Source organism: Betta splendens, chromosome 16 (genome assembly GCF_900634795.4).
Source record: "Betta splendens chromosome 16, fBetSpl5.4, whole genome shotgun sequence".
Classification (NCBI taxonomy): domain Eukaryota; kingdom Metazoa; phylum Chordata; class Actinopteri; order Anabantiformes; family Osphronemidae; genus Betta; species Betta splendens.
The window spans coordinates 8,133,128-8,156,267 of record NC_040896.2 but is presented as its reverse complement, the minus strand read 5'-3'; the positions used below and the strand labels follow the sequence as shown (position 1 = coordinate 8,156,267).

General features: G+C 47.9%; 1 protein-coding gene across 3 annotated transcripts in view; it reads left to right on the top strand.

Annotated features, from left to right (window-relative positions):
* Positions 1–17,357, top strand: part of LOC114842702 (DNA-binding protein SATB1) — a 48,532-nt gene extending 31,175 nt beyond the window's left edge. For all 3 annotated transcript variants that reach the window (XM_055503186.1, XM_029128491.3, XM_029128490.3), the window contains exons 12-13: positions 13,017–13,217; positions 14,698–17,357. In XM_055503186.1, the coding sequence (XP_055359161.1) occupies positions 13,017–13,217; positions 14,698–15,330 (834 nt within the window). In that variant the 3' untranslated portion in view covers positions 15,331–17,357. The remainder of the gene's footprint in view (positions 1–13,016; positions 13,218–14,697) is intronic.
* Positions 17,358–23,140: the final 5,783 nt, after the last annotated feature.

Below are 23,140 nucleotides of genomic sequence, written 5' to 3'. Positions count from 1 at the left end.
GCCCATCACTGTGGTGATTTATACCCGATGACACGTCTTCTTTATTGTGGGTTTGGCGTTTTGCAGTCGACACTGTTTCAACACCAAACAAACCTGTTTATATTTGCTGCGCTCGGTAGCGATGGGGGCCCTTTGTTATCTCCTCCCAGAGAGCCGGGAACGCACACAATACGAGCTTGTGTGTGCTGGAAACAGACACACACCATCAGTTGAACTCTTTATTAAAAGCAATTTCGCCGTAGCGCCGAGGAGTCATTATTAAAGGTTTTCACGTGCCCGTCAGAGGCTGAGTTGGGAAGATTTCCACAATTGTGCCTGATGAAGAAAACGAGGGAGAAATAGATCACCAAGGGCGGAATAATCTAGAAATATCTGCGAAGGCTTTATTTTTTTCTTGCTGATTAGGATGATTATACCCTCAGATAGCTTTGTTTTACCAAATTGCAGTTTGATGCCCAAACCACTGTTTTTGTTAAGGAGTTCAAAGACTTCTTGGAAGGATGGAGAAAGAGAAAGGCAGCGGCAGTATTAACTCGCGCTTGTCTGGGAACAGGTTTCCACCGTGCCTCCTGCACCTCCCTCCTATCTTTCTGTCCTGCCCCTCTACCTCTCTCGTTCCCCCTGATTTCTGCCTCTCTTTCACGTTCCATTCATGGCAGGCGGGTGTGAATGTGAATTGAGCAGCAGATAAGAAGTGTGCTAATTATGCTTGTGAAAGGGGGCCTGGGAGAGCACTTATCTCTGGCTCCATCTCGTAATGGGCGCTCCCTGGGCAGCTGGTCTCCCCCCTCACTACCCAGCCGGCATTGACACAGCTACCAGCAGCGCCAGGCCAGCGGCTGCTCCTCCCCTTCAGGACCCTTGAACCCCTAAAAACCAGAGACCGGCTCAGAGTTATCAGTTAGGTTCCCCCAAAAAGGATGATCCCGTGGCCTTTTTTGCAGACGTTTTGCCTCACTTACTGGATCAGTCTTCCTGAACTTGCCCAGTCAAAAACAAAGAGAAATGCTAAATTTCCTGCATGGTTAAGTGGACAAGGATTGGTGAAGGGATGCTGTTTTTTTAATTTTATGTGTAAGCAGACTCCAGCTTCTGTTCACACAGACTCCTTAGCTGCTTATTTCTCTTTACTTCTAAACACCATTGTCGCCACTGCTGAATGAAAACCACAATATTTTCGCTAGGAATCCTGTTCCGTGCGCGGATCGGAGGACATCAGTGAGCATTGTGTGCTTTGGATGAATCAGAACAGCAATCTGTGTATTTAAATGAAAGGTTTAACATTGTTACAGAAGCTTAGGTTCAGAGAGCTTTGCAGAACATTCAAGCCTTGGGTAGAGCGCCATGCCAGCAGCGACTGCTGGTGCGGAGATGGGAGTGCAGTATGGATGTGGTTGGCGATGAGGATGGAGGATGGGCCGTGCTGGCGCGGTGCCCATGTGGGGTCCAGGAAAATAATCGTGGGGGGAAGGAGTGGGGGAAGAGGCCTCATCACAGAGCCTGGCACTATTCTGTCAGCCTCAGCCTCGGTGCCTTCAGCCTGGCTTACAGTTTCCCAGCATGCTTATGCAAGCACATGATCAGGTGACCTGGATACGCTGCTATTGATCCCATATGTGCGTGGGCGTTTGTGCATCTTGTAGCATTTCTTCGTGTGTTTAGCATTTGGGCGTAGCATATTTGGTTTGTTTGCGGCCGAGAAGGAGACGAGTGATGAAACCAAGGGTAGAAGGCAGCAAACAGGAGTTTACTCCTGTGTATATACTGTGTATAAACTGACGAGTGTGCGTTTGTGTGTGTCAGGTGTGTGTATATGTGTGTAAATGTCTGTTGGAGTGTGTGCGTGTGTGTTCTGTTGGGTTCCTGGAATGCAGCCATCCTGTACTCTCTTATGTCTCGTAACCACAGCAGGCCCCTGCCAGCCCTTTACTGCACCCCCCCCCCTTCCTCATATATTCAGTGTTGCATTTCAATCACTCTTTTATTGCCATATATTCAGAGTAGTAACCATATAACAGTGAATCTAACCCAAGCCATATTACTCAGATTAATGGTAGCCATTGTTTTCAAGTCTGAGCATACAGTCTTTTTAACTTTGTGCAGTGATGGTGATTTATTAGGGCACATATTACGTTCAGTCTTTGATAAAATCTGAGTCATTATTCACGATCTGCTCCTCCGTGATTCAGGCTGACCGAATTCTCCAAGAATGCTCCATCTCCATTTAGCTCCAGGAGGTGTCAGACTTGGAGAAAACAAGTGCACGCTGCTGGTTCGAATCCAGCGACGGCTCTGCCAGAAGTAGGTGCATTCGCCAAGCGGTGTTTGAGCTTAGCCCGCAGACGCGCGGGCTGCGATCCGGGTCGGCCCGAGACCGCGCCGGTGTTATTAACTGGCTCGCTACCGGAGCCGCGTAGCGAGCTAGCGTGCTCTGCTTTCAGTCACGTTGCCCGGGAGGTCCTGCGTCCCACGGCCCGGCGGAGGGGGCGGCTGGCGCTCGGCTGGGGGGGGTTTGCTGAGGGCGCAGCCGTTCGGGGGCATTCTTCTGACTCAACTTTATGTCCTAACATCCGCGACGCTTCCTGAGAGGAATCGTCCAACAGACAGAATCAGAGTCCCTGCTGTCACAAAACAAGCACCCTGGGAGCCCTGCGCACCACGGGGCTCAAAGCCCTCCGACTCCTCAATGACCATTTGAGTACAGAACGGAGCCGCTGCCGCCGACAGCACTCTCCCTCACCATCTCCCTTTCTCTCCCTCTCTCGCTCGTTCTCCCTGGAAGAGGCTACGCTAATTAGCCAGGCTCTAATGAGACAGAATGGCACTGATCTGGTCCGCCGCTGCGCCACCGGGGGGGCCGAGCGGGGGGAGCTGGTGCAGTGGGGGGGGGTGTATGTGGGGAGATTGGTGTATGCCATCTGTCACCCTGCACCCGCCTGGCACGGCAGTCCCCGGAGTGGGGGGGTAGGGGGTGGTGACGGGGAGGGGAGTGAGTGCCTCGTTGGTCTGGAGAGGTGGGGGGGAGGGTGGAGGGGGGCGGGTGGGGACGCTGATGTGAGGAGGACAGGATAACTGGCTGCTTCCTTCATGTTTGGAAAAGCACTGGTTTCCTCACACGCGTGGACTTGTGGCTTGAACACCTTTGTCTTGAGGTTTAATCTCACGTCTTCATGACACATCCAGCCACCGCGAACCAACAACACGCACGCGGCCTGTGTCACGCCGCTCCATCCAGTATGTGCCTAACGAGAGGGGCAGATGGCTGACCTTTTGGGCGTCTGTCTGTAGGCTGAGACCATTCAGAGCGTGGTCTGTTACTAAGGAGCCACTTAGAAGTCGTGTTTTGCATGAGGAGCTGTGTACAAATTGGGTGACATGACAATCGGGCCTGGTGAGACGGGGACGATGTCATCAGATGCTTTGTAATCCCGGCCTGTTCCGGGGTTCGATGGTGCCTTGGGGCGATGTGTTCAGCTGCACCTCCTCTCTGAGTTTAACTTTCTGTGCCGTGACAGGGCCAGGCATGGATATCTTCATTGCTGTTTGCGGACTCCACACCCCTCCGCCTCATATTAGGCATTTCAGAGCGAGCACATCACAGCCCCCGGGGATCTGAAAGGGCCGTGACTGTTTATTAATTGATTTATTTATTTATCTCCTGTGCCTGCTTGGTTATTAGGTTGCCATGGGAAACAGGCTAAGCCAGATCCCCTCTATTATTAAAGACACAATTTCTTGAACTGGAGACCCAGCTGTCTGAATAATTAATTTAGCGAATGAATTATCTTGCAAATGGTAAGTCTTCCCCTCCCTCCGAAACGAGCCTTTCTCTTATTGTTTAATGGACAGTGGAATTCCCACCAGCCTGTTTTCTCGGCACTGCCTGTTTCCCTGCAGCCTCCTCCTCCTCCTGGCGGGAGCGCGGGGTCTCACTGAGCATGCCCGGAGCACTTTCTGTCTCTCCTGCCATCTCTCTCACTTACGCCTTACATGCCACCTCTCACCCCATCTGTCTCCCATTGCACAAGGCGCTCCTTCCTGCTCGCCTACCTCCTACCCTGCAGGCCAAACCTGGAATGTGCCCCAACCGTCAGAACTCCAGGCTGACTGTTTGTCATTATTATAGGACCAGGAGCAGGGTTAGCCTGTTTGCTAGGGCTACAGGCTCCCCGTCGTCTCGAGCAGCCGTGGGCCTGACTCTACGAGCCCTTACACAGCGCTAGCGTGTTAGCGAGCCACCCTTGCCCAAGTGGCAGGCACTGCATTTAGCTCGCTCTCTCTTTCCTACAGCCGGCTAACCCATCTTCCACTGTCTCCACTTCTCCTGACAGACCACACAGGGCTTGTTCTGAGGCCTATTCTCGCTAATCTGATCAGGCAGGCAAATACGCCGGGAAAAGCGCTTTAATGATCCCCCTAATTACCTCAAGTCAATACCAACTGTATTATTAGACTCGGGGAAAATATTCCATTAGGGTGCCCCCCGTGGGAGTCCCCCCTGTGTGCGCTGATGTCACGCGCTGCGCGCCCCCTACGCTTGTAATTAATTTTATTTACACACGCAGGAATGCACAAGGTCGCACCTGCAGCCCGGAGCCGCCCGACTCGGCCCACCTAATCAGATCTGTCATAATTACCATTCTGCATGCTTCTGACACACGCCGGGAAATATTTCAATTTAACTACAGCCAGTAGCTCCAGCAGATGCAGTCTGAGGGAGAAAAAGTGTGTGTGTGTGTGTGTGCGTGCGTGCGTGCGTGCGTGCGTGTGCGTGTGTGTGTGTGTGTGAGTCAGTGAGAGTGAGGGGGAATTGCATGGGGAGATATTAGGACCTATCCAAGTGTTCATGCTGGTGCTTGTGCACACTTGGTTTTGCTAAGCATTATTTGCTCTCCCTGTCTGCGTCTTTCGAAAGCTAATCTCTCTGTCCTTATCTCTGACTACATCACATTCTTCCACATCACTGCATCATAATCTTCACGTTCTGTTTGTACAATATAGCACATAACCTGCGCCTAAAGACGCCATCTAAAGAGAATACAATTTCAGACATTTCATTTTGTGGCTTTCTAGTTTCCAACTCTCTAGTCCAGACTAAACTCATGCATGTGAAGACTGAGCGCTATTTCTAGAGAAACTTGTTCAGTTTGATTAGTATCTGATGCAAACTTGTAGGCCAATTAAGAGCACTTATTTAGCTGACACAGACAATTTGCAGGTTCTCTGCTGTTTCAATCCCTAATTCAATAAGATCGGTCATGATTTATCAGCTTAATTATGCTTTGATATTAGCAATTAAACCCCAGCTTTCAATTAAGTTTCAATGAAAGTCTTATAATTTATGAAATAAGGCTCCATGTAGGTGCTTTCTGGGTAATGTCGTGATAAACAGCGACGGCGTCTTTGTTTGTTGTCTACTGTGCATTCATTCATCCTCCATCTGCCTCAGCGGTATCGAACAGAAGCGATTATAAACAGGTAAATTTGCGATGGGGGAACAGTGTTTGAACGTTCAGTGCTGGTACCCAAATATCAGCCCACCACCAACCTAAACTAGATTATGCTGCAATTTCTGCAATACTAATATTTGGTAGAGGCACATGTAGTGTACAATCAACCGTGACTCAATTTGCAGCCGTTTTGTGTCCATAAACAATTCGAAGCACTTCACTGCGACAAACAACACAACACTCGGCCTACTATGGAATTTCAAAGTGAATTTTAACCTTGTCATGAGATAAAACATGTTGCAAGTGTTTTGGCAGATACTGAACAAGATTATGATCTAATTTGTAAAAATGCAAATTAGAGGTTCTCTCATATTTCACTAGATTCACCAGATTAAGATTCTGATAAAAGTATTGTTAGTATGTTCTGTATAATTGTGTGTGAAGAAACAGAACAAACCGAGCGCTTCAGAAAGTCTGCACCCACACAGATGTTTAATGTGCTCCATTTTAGACGGACTGGTCATTTGCCTTTGGTTATTCTTTATGCTCCATCTGCCTCTATTTGGTTGCTCGAAAATTCCCTGCACACTTTATTGGTTCGGTAGCTGTGACGTGAAGCGCCACACAGAACTGTTCGGGATTGTTTCTGGGAGCGAGCGCTGACACAAAGAGGGCCATTTCCTGCACAGTCATGCCTCGCCTTCACAATGTGTCGTGTTAGTCGTCAGTCTGTTATTGTTGTCGACTCGGTTATTGTATCTGCAGAGGTCGCGACCCCTCTTCAGAAAATATTCGCTGTTTGGCGAAGACTTCTCCGTGTCACAGCTCGAATAGAGATGAATTATTTGGCATGTATGACGCAGACTGGCAAATTTCACTCCTAAAGCTCAGCCACTGACATCCTCACAAAAGAGGATAGTGACACAATCTGGCAACCACAATCTGGAAAGCATCCACTCTGACAAGACATCAGAGTCAAATCAATATGATTTAATAATAAAAAAAATATTTTTTTAAAGGCAACTTTCAAGGGATTTAGATGACTCAGTTTTTAATCCTCAGAAGATTCTCTTAAGAGAAAAGGAGCGCAATGATTTGTACATATGAGAACTAGGAATTGCATCATGGTTTTCTCTGGTAGCGAATCCAAGCGTCCTTAGGGCCTATCTGTCATTTCAAAAAGACGCCTGTTTGATCCGAGCGTTTTGTAGTCTACCTCCTTCTGGATGCTTAGGACCACTGTGTGAATGGGAATCAGATGGCTCGGTGAGAGGAAAGCAATGCAGAGGAAAATAAAAATGTAGCTTAACAATAAATTCAACTCTTTCATCACCATATGGTGAACAGCCTTTAGACACAGTGTAAACAAAGTGGGATATTTTTAGATGTAAAAAATGTTAATTTCCCTTAGCTGTAAATTCTTATTCTCTCTGCAATCATTAAAAATGTGTAATGCTGCAACTTGCTCTGTTCTGATGTCCAGTTATTACACTTTATATTCGCTTGTCGTAGGTAAGATTCACTTCATAGTAGCTAAAGTATAATCCAGAAGACTATGTAGAGACGGCACCTTGCATACAGTACATTCACTGACTTATTAGATACACCTGTAGAGTCTACTTCAACCCAATTCACCAACTCAAAAAATGTTCATATCGCCTGTAAAATCGCAGTGTTTCCATCTCAACCCTTCCTCCGACTCTGCTCAGTGCAGAACAGAAGCAAACCCGATTTCACGTCGGGCATGTAATGAATGTGCATCTCTTTCATCTTCCCGTCGAAGGCGCATTTGGATGTTAGCTAGTCATTCCTCATGCAAACCTCGTCACATAGGAGGTGAACGAATGTAAACATGACGACATGTGTCTAACTTTTGTTAACATTGCTGCTCATTAAATGCCACTGAACCCATTTCCTCTGCCCCGTCTTCTGCACAGTACGCCGAAGACAATTTGTACAATCACAGAGCTCTTCTGTTTCCATATAAAGACTTATTCTGTCTCTAACCCCCCACCCCCCAAAAAAATCTGGCCCAGAATTGTGCAGTCAATTATTGCTTATTGTTGCGGGAGATTCGCATATGCCAGAGAGCCGTCGTCAGCAGATGGGCGTCCACCATGGCGTAAGTTATTTAAAACCACGGCACGCTCTGCGTGCTGGGTGGACGCGCACGTGCAGCCACTGGTTTGACTGGGACCGGGAGGAGAAACAGGTTTGAACGTAGCGCGTTATCGGCTGCATTTATCTGCGCGCGGTTCCTGCCAGTGCTGGACCTCGTCCAGGTTCAAGGAGGCCGAGGAACAATGACGCATTGTCTTCCCATTTCTTTTAGTCCCAGGCTGCGTTCAGACACAGGAGAGGTTTGTCTGGCTGCCGCTGACACCTTCGCGTCCTCCAACCATCAGCCACAACAATGGACACAATCCTTTCTTCATCTGTGCTATTTCCTCGCGCGTCATCCCGGCTCGTTTGTTCAAATGATACTCAGGATAATCGCAGTGTTGAAAGTGAAGTATTATTTTGGGTCCCTGAACAATCTGACGTACGGCGGGAAAACAACTCAATTTGATGGACATCTGTTGGCTGGTTTTAATTATTTATTTTTGTGGTGGCCGAGGTCAGTCTGATGGGGCTGATACCAAGCAAATGAGATTAGAGAGAAGGTGTTGGCTGGACTGGCCTGTCTGTCTGTCTGTCTGTCTGTCTGTCTGCCTGCCTGCCTGCCTGCCTGCCTGCCTGCCTGCCTGCCTGCCTGTCTGTCTGTCTGTCTGTCTGTCTGTCTGTCTGTCTGCCTGCCTGCCTGCCTGTCTGTCTGTCTGCCTGTCAGTCTCACTGCCTGTCTGTCTGTCTGTCTGTCTGTCTGTCTGTCTGTCTGCCTGTCTGTCTGTCTGTCTCCCTGTCAGTCTGTCTGTCTGCCTGTCTGTCTGTCTGTCTGCCTGCCTGCCTGCCTGTCTGTCAGTCTCACTGCCTGTCTGTCTGTCTCCCTGTCTCCCTGTCTGTCTCCCTGTCTCCCTGTCTCCCTGTCTCCCTGTCTGTCTGTCTGTCTGTCTGTCTGTCTGTCTGTCTGCCTGCCTGCCTGCCTGCCTGTCTGTCTGTCTGCCTGTCAGTCTCACTGCCTGTCTGTCTGTCTGTCTGTCTGTCTGTCTGCCTGTCTGTCTGTCTGTCTCCCTGTCAGTCTGTCTGTCTGCCTGTCTGTCTGTCTGTCTGCCTGCCTGCCTGCCTGTCTGTCAGTCTCACTGCCTGTCTGTCTGTCTCCCTGTCTCCCTGTCTGTCTCCCTGTCTCCCTGTCTGTCTGTCTGTCTGTCTGTCTGTCTGTCTGTCTGTCTGTCTGTCTGTCTGTCTGTCTGTCTCCCTGTCTCCCTGTCTGCCTGTCTGTCTGCCTGCCTGCCTGCCTGTCTGTCTGTCTGCCTGTCAGTCTCACTGCCTGTCTGTCTGTCTGTCTGCCTGCCTGTCTGTCTGTCTGTCTCCCTGTCAGTCTGTCTGTCTGCCTGTCTGTCTGTCTGTCTGTCTGTCTGTCTGTCTCCCTGTCTGCCTGCCTGCCTGCCTGTCTGTCAGTCTCACTGCCTGTCTGTCTGTCTGTCTGTCTGTCTCCCTGTCTGTCTCCCTGTCTGTCTGTCTGTCTGTCTCCCTGTCTGTCTGCCTGCCTGTCTGCCTGCCTGCCTCTGCGTTCCCGTGTTTGGGGGTGCTCTCAGCGGTAGTTTGCCGGTGAATGGGGCGGGTGTGTTGGACGGTGAATACCATGCTGTTCCCGCACAGAGCAGGCCTATGCTCTCATTGGCAGCTTGTGACTGCAGCGCTCACATACACGGTGTACCGCATTGCATAGCTGGGTGAATCTCGCGCATGAATTCAACTATTGTGTTGTGGGGAAAATATTTTTATCAGAACACCAGGCTGCTATTTATACCAGGACCGTACAATGGCCCGCTGAAGAGTTTATTACCCTTTTAATTTGGCACCTTATGACCCCAGAGCGGCACAAGCTTCTGGTCAGATGTGGTGCACTACTGCTGCTGTAAAGCAAGAAAAGGCTGTTTGGCTGCTCAACGCTGGCTCCGCTAGTCAGAAGTAATTAATAATTAAGAAATGGTGACCTAGAGGTTGCGGATTATTTTGCAATATTGTTGCAGGTGTGTGTCTACGTGGCCTGATAATCCTGTGCCTGTTGTTGCTTTGACGAAGCTGTTTGAAGCATCTGGGAGTTGAACTGAGATCCAGTTAGCACCGGTCCGTCCGCTTCACACGGTTCTAGTTGAGCAGGTCCAGAGCTCAGTGTCCTTGTTGTGTAGTTCTGCAAATCCTAGTGGTGCTAACTCCGTCATGACAGGCAGCTTAGATGAATTTGTCAGCTCACTTTCACAGGCTGTTAATCCTCATCTGAGATTTTGTTTGCAGCCGGTTATAAAATCGGGCTGGAATGGTTAAACTGCTCTGTAGCTTTATGGTGAATGCTGGTTGGGAAAATGTTAGGTTTGTGTTTCATTCTCAGCATCAGTTGGTCATTTTCACCATAAAACGTCCCATTACTTAATAGACAGTCATTTAATTGGCTGCATCTAGTTCAGTGGGACCTTATTAAAGGTCCGGACTGATGCAGCTCCACCGCTCGCTGACTTCTCGCCCTCAGTGGCTCCAGCTGCTGTTTGGCGCTGGGCAGTTTGCTTGAACCGGGCTTGTCTGACTTTGTCTGTTTGAAGTGGCCGCCTGCGGCTTCGTGTAGAGAGGCCTGATAAGAGGTGTGAGACCCCGCCACACAGTCTAAGTGGCATCGTTATGTAAAAACCCCTCCTGTAGCTGCTGGTGCTGCTTCTAATAGGAGTGCAGCTCCGCTCCAAGTCATAATTATCCACGTAGACACGAACCCGGCCTTGTTTTCTGGCCGCGATGCTCAAACTGCAACCTGGGAAAATGTCTTCACTGAACAGGAGCTGTTGTGAAACGCAGTGAGTGGCTCCTTTATGCCGAGCCGGCTGCTAACTGGGCCCGCTCCGAACTACCTGTTCTATTTATTTATAGAGAGCCCTTAATGATCTTCAACAAAACACCGAGCACGCCGCGTTGAAGAGCCCTAGATTTTTGTTTTCTGGACCGTGTTGGAACACTTTAGTGGCAGGGGCAGCAAGTTCCATGATCCAATCAAGAGCGGTGGGTGCTTGTCAGCTGCGGTGGAGAGGCTCGGCAAATTACATTAAACAATAAAGAGGGGAAAACAGATTTGCAACAGTATGGGTAATATCGCAGCACAGCGAAGCCCAACATGAACGTCAGACATGTTGGAAGGAAACACCAGCTGGACGCGACTTCATTTGCAGCAACCTGAGTTTGCCTGCGTGGCCCCTCTCTCTCCCCGTCGCTCGCTCGCCCTCTGCCTCTGCCTGCTCTGTGGAAGCAATGCAATTAGACAAACACAAACAAAGCCCTTGAAGCTGCCATGGAAAACGCTGACTGTCCACTGTCCACGGCGCTGGCCGGGAGCGGCCTCGCTGCCGTCAGACGCGCAGCGCACGGAGAATCGCCCAGCAAATGTCCGCCGTTGTGATTCCTCCTCCTGCAGGAGCTAAATGTCAGCCCAGAAACAGCGGAAAATATCACACGCAGGCAGCAAACTCAGGAAAACACACAAATGAGCATTCACACTTGTGAACTAATAAACTCTCTGTACTTTATTTCATCAAATGGACTTCCTGGCATTGAAATGGAGTTCACGTCGTGCCTTTGTTTGATTGGCTCTGCTACTCTGGGTTTAATCCTGCTGGTTTGGGGAGTGTTTGAGTTGGATTACTCCATCGTTGGGCCAGGGTACTGTTTCTCTGGCTTTGACAAGATGGTGTGTGGTGGGTTGTTTGTGTGTGTGTGTGTGTGTGTGTGTGTGTGTGTGTGTGTGTGTGTGTGTGTGTGTGTGTGTGTGTGTGTGTGTGTGTGTGTGTGTGTGTGTGTGTGTGTGTGTGTGTGTGTGTGTGTGTGTGTGTGTGTGTGTGTGTGTGTGTGTGTGTGTGTGCTCCCTCACTACCGAATCAGCTGAAACCACAGACAGCCCAACTGGAGCACTGTCCAAATCCCTCTGCATGCAAATTAAAAACGCAACAATAAACGTGGCAAAGGAACAAGGTGGGCACGCAGGCTTTACGGCCCCTCTACCCACTCGCCTCTCTCTCCCCTCTCTTCATGTCTCTCGCTCGTCCTCCCCCTCTCGGCTTCCTCCTAAAACCCCTCCTGGGTTTGATGTGGCTTATGGGAGGAGTTGGATCAGGGGACGACCAAACTGCTGAGTTATCTCCTGCGTGCAGCGTGGCGGCGTGGCTCTGCCCTGTGTGCGTGCGTGTGTGCGTGCGTGCGTGCGTGCGTGTGTGCGTGCGGACCAACAACGCGCTGTAATCCTGTGGAAATGAAAGGTGCTGCCGCGCACTGGCCGGGAGATTACAGCGCCGCGCTGTCAGGCTGCCAGGAGCGAGTGGCCCTGTAACACACACACACACACACACACACACACACACACACACACACACACACACACACACACACACCTCGCTGCTCCTCTCTGCTGTCCCCACACAGCCATGTTATGGCTTCGCTGCAGCTCCATCCCACCCACCGCTGCTCTCCTCGCTCCCACACAGCTCTGCGGCGTCGGCTCCCTTCACACTTACTCACTCACTAACACACACTCAGTCATGGTCTTAGGTCACGTCTGAGTGACCGCGCTCGTGTAAACTCCTCATTTTTTTTACAGTCTGAGTTTGTCCCTCAGCTCTATGAACAAATACAACCGAATGATTTGGATTCATACAACCGTCAGTTTACTTCTGTTTGTCTAATGACGTGTCGTGTAAAATTCAATCTAATCTTAAAATAGTGTGTTTTTCCAGATTAATCATTTTATACAGTATATGCAATTTTCTATAAAATAATAGTAATTAACAGTTACATTTTTGCGACCTGAAAATAGAATGAGACACTTTTTTCAATCTCAGCTAATTTTTATCAATAATAAATCAAAAGATGATTTTTCAGCATTAGAAGCTATTTTTTCCTGCTGTATTAGGAAGCTCTGCTTCCGTGCAGGTCGTGCGTGGTTGCTGGTGCATGGGCTCATTATGTGGACGTGTGGGACTCGCCGTGCTGTGTTGCAGCCCTGCTCCTGCTCAGTCTGTCTTTCATGGCCCTCTGCTGGAGTGTTGCAAACATGGGAGTCGCTCGCTCCCTCCCAAGGGGCCGCTGCACACGCGAGCGCCTTCCTCCTCGGGCTCCTTCCCGCTGCGTTTCTTGACCTCGGCTAATTTGCGTCGGCACCGTGAAGACACCATGAACCGCTGGTGCGGCTCTGAACCCCCAGCGTGTTGACTTTGTGTGCATGTTTCTTTAGGGCTGTATGTCGTGGAACACATTTTTACCTCTCACATTTTGTGTTTGTCTTCGGTGTAGTAATAAAGGAGAGGCTTCTGCAGGCTGTGTACTCTGGCCTGTACCTGGAATCTGCCCACACACAGGCCCCGCGTTGCTGACTCGCTCTTTCGTCCCCCCCCCCCCCCCCCCCCCCCCCCCCCCCTCCGCTAATCCCTTTGTCAGGGCTGGCTCTGTGAGCTGCTGCGTTGGAAGGAGGATCCCACGCCAGAGAATCGGACGCTCTGGGAGAACCTGTCCATGATCCGCCGCTTCCTGAGCCTCTCCCAGGTGGAACGCGACGCCATCTACGAGCAGGAGAGCAGCGCCGGGCAGCAGCACCACAACGAGCGGCCGTCGCACCTGCTGCACGTGTCCTCCGACCAGGTGAGCACCACTTTGATTCGTCCTGAAGATGCAGACAGTTTAATGTGGAATTAAAACATTTATTAATTGCAGGCCGCAGAGTCTCTATGTAAACTATTTATATACATACAGTGTATATATATATATATATATAAATACTCCAGGTATTTGTGCATATTTACCTCTTTGTGCTTTATCAAAAAAAGTGAAACACATCTTTTCCCCCCTTTTTATTTCGTCTCAACAAATTTTCTAGGAATTTGTAATAAACAACACTTAGGAGTTAACTGTTGTTAATTAGAAACACAGCAGCACTTAAAAGTTCCTACTCTTCAGTGAAAGCCATTTTCAAAGCTATCATTAGCCTGAACTTAGTTAACAGAGCCGCTTTATGAGAGACATCTGGCAGATAAATAGAAAATAACACACGGTCTCGGTTAACAGTTGAAATATCTTAATGAAGTACAATAATACTTCTATTAAAAGTCTGAGACACAGCTGAGTGCTTGATTAGTTATTTGGTTACTTGGAGACGTGGCCGGTGTTTCACAAAGGTTGCCATTTACGGAATCTAAATAAGGTAATAGAATTTTTACGAATCAATTTCTGCAGCAGATATGGAATGAGGGAAATACTTTGCATTCAAGCACAAACGGATGTAGCCTGATAAAATAGGATTATTTCTGATTTAATATTGCAGTTTTACATTGTCCATAAGAGACTGGAACTGTTTTGTGCGGGTACTTCAATAACACGACACATTAGCCAAATTAGCTCACATTAGCTCAACAAGAACTATCATGGCTCAGTGTATTGGTACTGTAAAATCACTTCTTTGGGTGCATTTACGCAGCTGGCAAACACACTCGCTCAAACTTCATTATGAAACACCTATTCTGCAGCGTCTGACTCAGAAATGAAAATAAAAGAGCACCCATTTCGCAGGGTCAATGGGGACCACGAGTTGCCCACTCGCTACCTCTCCAACCACACAATGAGACATTTTACGAGTAATGTGTCATGTGTTTACACTGAGGGGACTCTGACGGCCGAGTGAAAGCCATCGATAGCGGCGAATCAGCCACACCATCACAACATGAATTGTGCACCGGGAGCTTGTTTATCACTGGCAGGCAATAGAGCCTGATAAGCAGCAGAAGCTATAATAGAGAGGCCGGTCTTCCCTGTGAATTCCCAGTGCGTAGCTCGGATTGTGTCATTCGAGGACCTCCACTCGTGTGTTTCTGTTGCCTCGGCCGCACAATGAGAGACACAATCTCCCACTACCAAAAAAGGGAAAAAGTCATATCTGCAAAACTGATTACATTCAGTGCGATATTACATGGAACATTCCTTCAACCAAGTGCCTGTTCTCTGCACAGCGGGCCCATTTTTCCTCACGACTCAATTGATTTTAATGAAAGGCCCTATTAAGGCGCCGATAAGTATTCGCTGATAACATCCCTGTCTCCTTTCTCTGCCCGTTTTTCTCCCACCGCAGGCTCAGACAGCCCAGTCGCAGCAGCACCAGCCCTCCCTGTCCCTCCAGCACCCCTCACAGCCCCTTTTGTCCCAGCAGCCCTTGCAGCAGCAGCAGCCCACCACCGGCCCCCGGTTGCCGCCCCGCCAGCCCTCCACCGCCTCCCCGGCCGAGGCCGAGGACGAGGGCGGCCGCGGCGGCAGCATCAAGTCGCGCACGGGCGGAGGCAAGATCTCCCTGGAGGCTCTGGGGATCCTGCAGAGCTTCATCCAGGACGTGGGCCTGTACCCCGACGAGGAGGCCATCCACACCCTGTCGGCCCAGCTGGACCTGCCCAAGCTCACCATCATCAAGTTCTTCCAGAACCAGCGCTTCTACATCAACCATCCAGCCAAGGCGCCCAAGGACCCCGGCAACAACAACAACAGCAACAGCTGCAGCAGCGCCATAGTCGCCACCAACACCAGCAGCAGCAGCAGCAGCAGCCCGGTCTTCGAGGAGGAGCTGACGGACTTCAGGGAGAGCGGGGAGCTGCTGAAGGAGCTGGACGAGAGCACGCAGACCAACAACACCATCTTCTCCATCAAGATCGAGGAGCAGCTGGGCAGAGGCGCCGAGACGCAGTCGGAGTCGGAGCACGAGGCCAAGGACTAGGACTCTCGCCCTGTAAAACACGTTTCCTTGTGCACACACAGACTGATGACTGTGCTAAATGTGACGCTTTGGCCACACAGAACCACCGCACTGCAAATAAAGACAAATAGTGTTTTTAATCAGTACAGCCTCTGGACTGTGTGAGGAGTGTTTATTAATACACCCCTGCAGACGGACAGGCTGTGAAGTCAGAGTCACACACTGGAGAGGCCGCTTCAGACTCAGACAACTTTTTGGATTTTGTAAAACTTGTATTATTCACTGTAAAGACTGACGCATCGTTTAAATAACCTGCACAAAAAATGATTCTAAGTATGTTGCCGTGGATATTTGCTGACTGCACTCTATGTCCGTTGTTTTACACTGACTTCCTTTATCTTTTTTGAGCTACTGATACTATTTAAAAAGAGAAAAAAAGTCCCCCTGGAGTTTGCTAGGATTTTCATAGGTGTTTACGTATGTAATGTTTAACTGGATTTTTAAAAAAAATAGCAAATGAAATCAAGGACCAAGTGGTTGACAAGGCCTTAATCATGAGGTATTAAGTCTGGAGCCTGCTGGCAGATTAGTTATTGTTTTTAAAAGCGCATAATGTGATTATGGATCACTCTAAACTCTGGAACGCGATCACCCGGCCCAGGTGCATCTTCGAGAACAGCTCAGTCTTTACGTATTATTTCTTAGGGAGGAAATATAAATATATATAAATATAAATATATATATAAAAATATACAGACATATATTGTAACTGTAAAAATACAGTCTTAAGAAACTATGCCAACAAATGCCTTGTACTATACGGCACTGCCGATGTTAGATTATTTTGCAAAACCTTTGTCACTGTAACTTTCTGAATTGCCACACAGTTAGAAATGTGAATTACACCACGTTTATCTTGTCTGACATTTATTTATTTGCAATTCATGCAGTGTTTCTGATGTAATAACGTTTTGGTTTCAAGCCGTTTATGTTACGTAGCGCTTTTTAAAAAAAAGAAAATCCCACCAACCTTTTTTCTATTTATAAATGTGATTTCGATGGGCAGTAAAAACAAAAAGTGTCTTAAACGTTTTAAATGGAGAAATGTGCTTTAAGGTTGCCTATAAAAAGTGCTGTATGTCGAGCAACTCATGCTACAAGCTTCACGATTAATGTTGTATGCAATTTTTACTATCATGCAAATAAGCTTAGGTAAAACGACTAACCTATAGAACACCTTAGAGAGAAAACATATGCAATCTGTGTGAAAATCGATGTCTGCGATGTGTCTTCCTTTGGTTAACAATCCAATTCAAAAAGCTATTCCTGTATAAATATTCTGTATAAAAGTGTTTCTTTTTTATTTCAATGAGAACAACAGTTATTTTGTTACGACTGACTGTTTTATAAGTGTTTCTCGGTTCCTTTCAGCAGAAATGTTCTAACTAGAAGTGGTTATTGATTGTTAATTACACAATTAAACTGTTTGTATTGTACCACAGATTTCTTGGCATTAACTTGACGAGACTCTTTTGATACCAGAGGTATTTTTTCCTCCTCTGGAAACAAAAGAAGAAACTATGTAAATTGTTTTAAAGACTACTGCTAAGAGATATCAGCTCCACTTACTGGATCGTTTAGCTGCATCCACTCTTATTTGTAATAACTGTAAATATCACATCTTATGAATGACTGGTTGTTTATTATTGTAAATACATTTGAAGTTGTGCAAAAGTTCACCATACAAATTGAAATCCACGTTCTGTTGTGCCTCTTCCTCTCGAACCGACTGTACCTGGGCTCCTTTACTGCATTTTCACTTCTACTGCTGAGTGTATCTGAAGCACCTCTGAAATCTGAAATAAATAAATGTTAGGTGTGAACATGTGTAATAACGAAGCCCTCTGCAGGGACCTGGGGTGTAAAGCAGCGCAGGTGTCCTGACCTCGCTGTGAACCCGGGTGAGGTGTGTGCCAGCCTGCCTGGCATTTCCTTATTACCTTTAGTTTTTTTGTTTTTGTTTTCATGAATAAAAAGTCAGAGTGCAACAGTGTGTGTGTTCAGAGTGAAGGGAAATCACAGCAGCGTCACTTTTGTCCTTCTCTTAACCGTTCAGGCTCCCATGACGACCTGCTCCGACGACGAGCAGGACCTCATTATCTCTGCTTCATCAGGACGTATTTGCCTCACTGCTTCCTCCTCCAACGCTAGTCCTCGTCCGCATCCATAACGTTACAACGGGCTTTGTTTCAGTGCGTGTGTTTCCTGGCGGCGGCTCCGGTTGTGCGATGGCTGGTGTTTCGCCGCGGGTGGGGATCACGGGTGATTGCGTGGAGGAGACTAGCGAGCGCACAAGAGGGCCTCCATTAGGCTGTTCGCTGGCTCTCCACGGCATCAAACACACTTCAAAGACTTCCCCAGATGTCAAAATAGAAATCATAATTACGACAAGAATGGAGACTGATGAATCACCGACTCCGTTACCCCAGGCTCCTCATGCTGTTGCTTATTTTTAAAAAATTAGCAGGCGACACAGGATAAGTTTCAGAGAAATCCTTCATAGTATAGATGATGGCGCCGCGGTTCGGTTACGCCGCATTTGGGGAAAAATAGGCAGCGCAGATATGTTTTTATGCATGAAATGTCAGAGCAAATAAACAGCGTCTATGTAGAGGCTTGGGTGGAGCCGAGGTCTGCGTGGCGCGACTGAGGTCAGATTTACAAATAAAGTTAATTTTAACGCTCTGACTTTCACAGATATGTATTTTTAAAGTGTTTGGTGGAGGAGGTGCCATGAGAGAAAAGCCTTCACTACTTTACACTGGGACTGAGTCAGATAATAACTCAACAACACACATATGAGCTGCTGGAAACAACCCATCAAACTCATGGAACTTGTTTTGACTTGTAGCTGCTGTGGGTTCGTTGCTCGTCTCTCTTTGTTGCTGGATGCACATCTGGATGGACGCATTTAAATAAGGTTCATGGACACGCGCCGCTGAGCAAACGCTCTCATGCAGCCGTGGAAGCTGTCAATCAACGGTGCACGACGCACCTCCACCGACGGTTTGAAGGCAGCAGGTTTTTACCAGCGCTGTTTTGAAGGTGCATCGTTGCTCTTTTCGCTTTTCCATCCGATGGTCTGCAGCTCTGGCAGCCTGTGAAGTGTCTCACCATGAGAGGAGCAGCTCATGACTTGGCTCAGTCCCTCTTGCTGTGCTGTTATATAATCCATGACATGTGATACTTAAGCCGGTGTCAGCACTCGTCAGCTTAATATACAGCGTTCACCAATTAGTTAAAAAGCAAATCTGGACTATTTTGCAGCACGATGAGGACCTGGAATTATATCAATGGCAGCAGACGACGAACTGAACATTAAGTTGTTAAATACAACAACTACAGTTTTGTAGAAATGCAAAATAAACCATGAGCAGCGTTACAAACTCCAAGGAAGCAGGAACACGTGCTCATCAATAGGAACAAACACTGTGTCATCCAACATCGGTCTCTAAACCTGAGCACACACACGTAAGACTCCAGCACGCTGCATCCGGGAGCAGAATAGTGCATTAAATGAATGTTACATCAGTCAAAGGCCAAACCGTCCAGGCTGCAGCTCGGCCTTTTTCATCAGGAGCTGAACTGACAGACGTCACAGTGGTGTGATGCTAATATTTGGCTCATTAGGAAGAGAGAACCTACTGCTCAACACAAGCACCACTAGGTGAAGGTGAAGGTAATGATTTCCTCTATATTTGTAAACGTAGTTGGACGGTATGGTTTCGCTTCTTACAGAAACAGCTGCTGGAAATGTTCCTCGAAGCTGGTATTTTTCCAGATGTTCCTGGAGAAGAGTCTCTTCGTCGCGCGCGGAGCTTCGGCGCCTGATCGTAGCGGAGCTGCTGCTGGTTCTGGACCACACACGCTTTCCCCTCAGCTGCGCTGAGGCCTGACTCCACGTTAACAGGGACGTTGGTTGCTGCCCCGCACGCACGGCTCCTCGCGCCGTCCCATGAGCCCTCGGGACCGTGCGGCCAATCAGAGGAAACGCAGCAGAAGCTAATGAAGTTATTCTGATGACATCGTTCTCCATGGAGTCGCTCCGACGCAAACTTTTCTATCGTGCACTGAGCATTTCCAAGAAAAAAGGAACGTGTTTTCCAAACCTGCAAACGTGAGGAAGCGGAAACAGAAGGTTAGAGGTGTGGAAATTAATACGATTAATCAGTGAGTTGCTTTAAATGTCCCTTTGGCTTCCAGTTTTCTACATGAAGCAAGTCGCATGGGACTGTAATCATCCCTCTAATCACATTAACTCAGCCACATCTTCATCTTCAATATTTATGCTGATGGAAAAAGTGGTTTATTCCGATTATTCCCACATCCTAATGATGAGCCACATGCAGTATGTTTGATCATAATATGGTCATGTTCTGTAGCTGTAACAACCCTGGACCTGTTTGTGGATGCAGTCTGACCTTTGACCCCCGCGGCCGTGCACTGACTCGCCTCAGACTCAAACATTGTGCGTGGCACCCCCTCCTCCGCCCGACGCTGACATCGCTCCTCTGCCTCAGACATAACAGCTTTTGTCGAGCGCTCGAGCGCAGACACAACAACGCGGCCACGGCTCCGCAGCTCTCAGACCCTCCACCTCTGTTTACGACTCAAGCGTCTCAGGCATAATGTTGTGAAATGGACAGATGGATCCAGCGAGATTCCAAAGAATCCAGTTATTGTTGAAGTTTGTGCCAGAGCCTTCAGTCCCGTCACTCCGACTGCGTTTAAAGCCACAGGAAGCGTCATCGGACGGTGCGTTTTATTACAGGAAAGTCAGGGTAATTTGGGAAAAGCAACAAAAAGGTAAAACGTTAATACATGTCAGTTTTTCTGCAGTGGCAGGAAGGATATAAAAAACCGCCGGATGAATAAACTCGGCTCTATTTATTGAGTCTGCAGCCTGTTGTTCATTTTTTTCCAGGAATTTAGCTGAAGTGGCCTCTTGTTAGTTGAAGCACTGATTGAACCCATTTTCCTTTTCTAAACCTGTCTTACCATTTTCATTTTAAAGCAATAACTCATCGATGAACAACACCACTCAGCGGACGCCACTCGTCACAATGGTTCCACTTATGCATTGACCAAAACAGACTCAACAGTGAAAGTTGCATCACAGCTTTTTTTTTTCAGGCCACTGGAGCCTCACATAGCTGAGCCACTTATCAGCCTGAATTGTGTTTAATATATTCATATTGAGGCTGTTTTTCCAACCAGAGCTAAGAGCATCTCAGCAAATAAAGTGATGGATTGAAGGTATAAGCGTTTTCACACAATTCGGCAGTTTTTGACTTTTTCACAATCCTGTCCCAAGATGCTTTTATAAGCATTTAGACATATTTTCAATAAAAGTCCCATACAAGCAGAGGGATCCGGTGGAGTCTCTGGCTCTGATGTTCATAAGTGTCCTTAAACCGCATAGAACCTTTGCAATATTTGAACCTTATTGAACTTAATTCAGTGGATTTAGCTAAAGCATGCTTGCATCTGTGTCAGTGTTTGTGGATGTGAGATGTGATCTTCCAATCATGGGATGCTGATCCAGGAGAAGTTGACTCGTCCTGATCAGCAATCTGCATGGGAGCTGAGGTGCGGATACTTCATTCAGGCACTTCTTTCCGCTGATGATAATTGCACAGTGACAGATGGGCAACGGTGGAGCGTGCAAGTGTACAGCGTGCATAGAAATGTGCTCATACCTCTAAACACAAACAGCTTTAAAGCAGCTAGGTGGGTTTGTGGACACCGCGCGCGCCTTTCTTCCTCACAGTGACGACGGAGCTGCATAAACATGGCCATAAGTTGTGAGACAGGCGCAAGTTTGAGCTGCGGGCGGCTGTAAATCCTCCCTGTTACGGGTGAAGGATGGCGCAGGCTTGACAGGGCAATTGTGAGGCCTCTCGCCACCTTCCCACCTCAACAAGTACTGTGAGCATCAGGAGAGAGGAGGCAGAATGGGGAAGGAGCAGTTAAATTGCCTTGACAGCTGTGCAGGGTATGAATAATTTGTTAGCTGTGTGCATTTTAAGTCATCAAATCCCGAACCCCTCACCTAGCGCTCATTTGCAAAGGGGACAGGAGGGAGGTGCTAATTAAAGTGATAAAGAGAACAAATCTTATCAAATCTGCTGCTGGATGTTTTAAAGGGTGGAGTGAAGGTGTTGGCGAGTGGGGGGGGGCTCCGCACTTACATCTGTATTCTCAAACACTCACAAAAGGTGCTATTTCATGTTTAATTAATTAAGCAGTCTCTTTAACTGTATCTTGACAAATGTGATGCCAATTAGATAGTGAGGAGGCATTGTTTATTGCTAATTAATGGTTGATTCCAGGGGAAAGGAAGTTAAATCCTTTGGTACCGAACCTGTTTTAGCTGTTACAATGCAGAAATGAGCATCTACCTCCACTTTGGTGATGAATGGCGTTCTCCGTGTCTCAGTACGTTGTCTTCTAACTCTGAACCACGAGGACTGTGCTGAGTAAAAGGCCGATGCTGTAAAACCCCAATGCCTCCTCTCCTCACAAAGACTGGAGCTGAGCCCTCGGACCTGCATCCGTGAGACCTCCTCTGTTTACAGGCGGCTGCAGTTCCATCCTCCGCCTTCGTGTTGTGTGTCCCGTCTTATTTGTTGTGTGATGTCACTTCCTGTCAGCTCCCGGACCCTTGTTTCTGTGGGTGCTTGTGTTTAAGCTCCCGGTTTCATTCAGTTCTTGTTGGTTTGTGGACGTTACTGGTGCTGCTGATGATGATGATGATGATGGTTGAACTGGTCCTGTGTTCCGTACCTGTCTGTCTAGTCGTTTGTTTAGGTTCAGCCTGCCGTGACTTTTAGTTGGCTTTGCTTTATGTGTAGTTAGAGTTCTATTAATTAGTTCATGTCCTGCATTTGTGTGATTGTGATTTTTAGTTTCTGTGACTTCTATTTTTATATTAATTTGTAATTTCCACCCTGGCAGCGTTTCCTGTCATGCATCACCTGCTGCTGTGAGGTGGAGGGTGGGACCTTTAAGTCCAGACTGACCCCCGCACGGCTGCAGGCAACCATGTGATTCTTCTAGATTTAAATGGCCTCTTTCATTCGCACTTAAATCTTTTAATTGAAAGGAAACAACGGCTTCAAAGTTGCGTCTGGCTTCGAGCCTCCGCAGGTTTTTTCTGTGGTGTTCTGCAGCTTTTCTTGAGCCGAGCGCTTTCAGGCCTGACCTCTGGGCCAGTTTTCACAGCATTCAGATCCCACAACACCACCGCACTGAAGTCATGAAAATGTCTTTTGTTCCTCGACACTTCCTCCCATTGAATCCACTTGTGAATTATCATTTTCTCAGGGAACGCAGTCTGCCGTCATCTTTCAATTACCGTGTGCCAAAGTGAATGAGTTCTCTTAAAATAGCGACATGACACGCTGGGACACGCTCTTTTTTGGCGCCTGCACCAGAGCAACTTCTCTGTGTCGGGTCTGAAGGAACATTCTCCAACGTGTCGTGTCGCTGGCTGATTTAAGTTGAGTGGGAGAGATTGAACGCAGTCTGACTGCACTCCATGAAAGCGCAGGCTGAACAGGGCGCTCGTGGTCAACAGGAATATCAGTCAGACGCAAAGTCCTATATGTGTTTAATTTATGGGTGTTGTGTGCTTAATTGTGTTGCTACAGGCCTCCCAGACTAAATCTATTCTGCATATAATCAGAAATTTACAACTTTTCCATTTCTGGCGTGATCCAAACAAGCGTCTGAGCATGCTGGGAAATGGGGACGCGGAAAATGTGCGTGA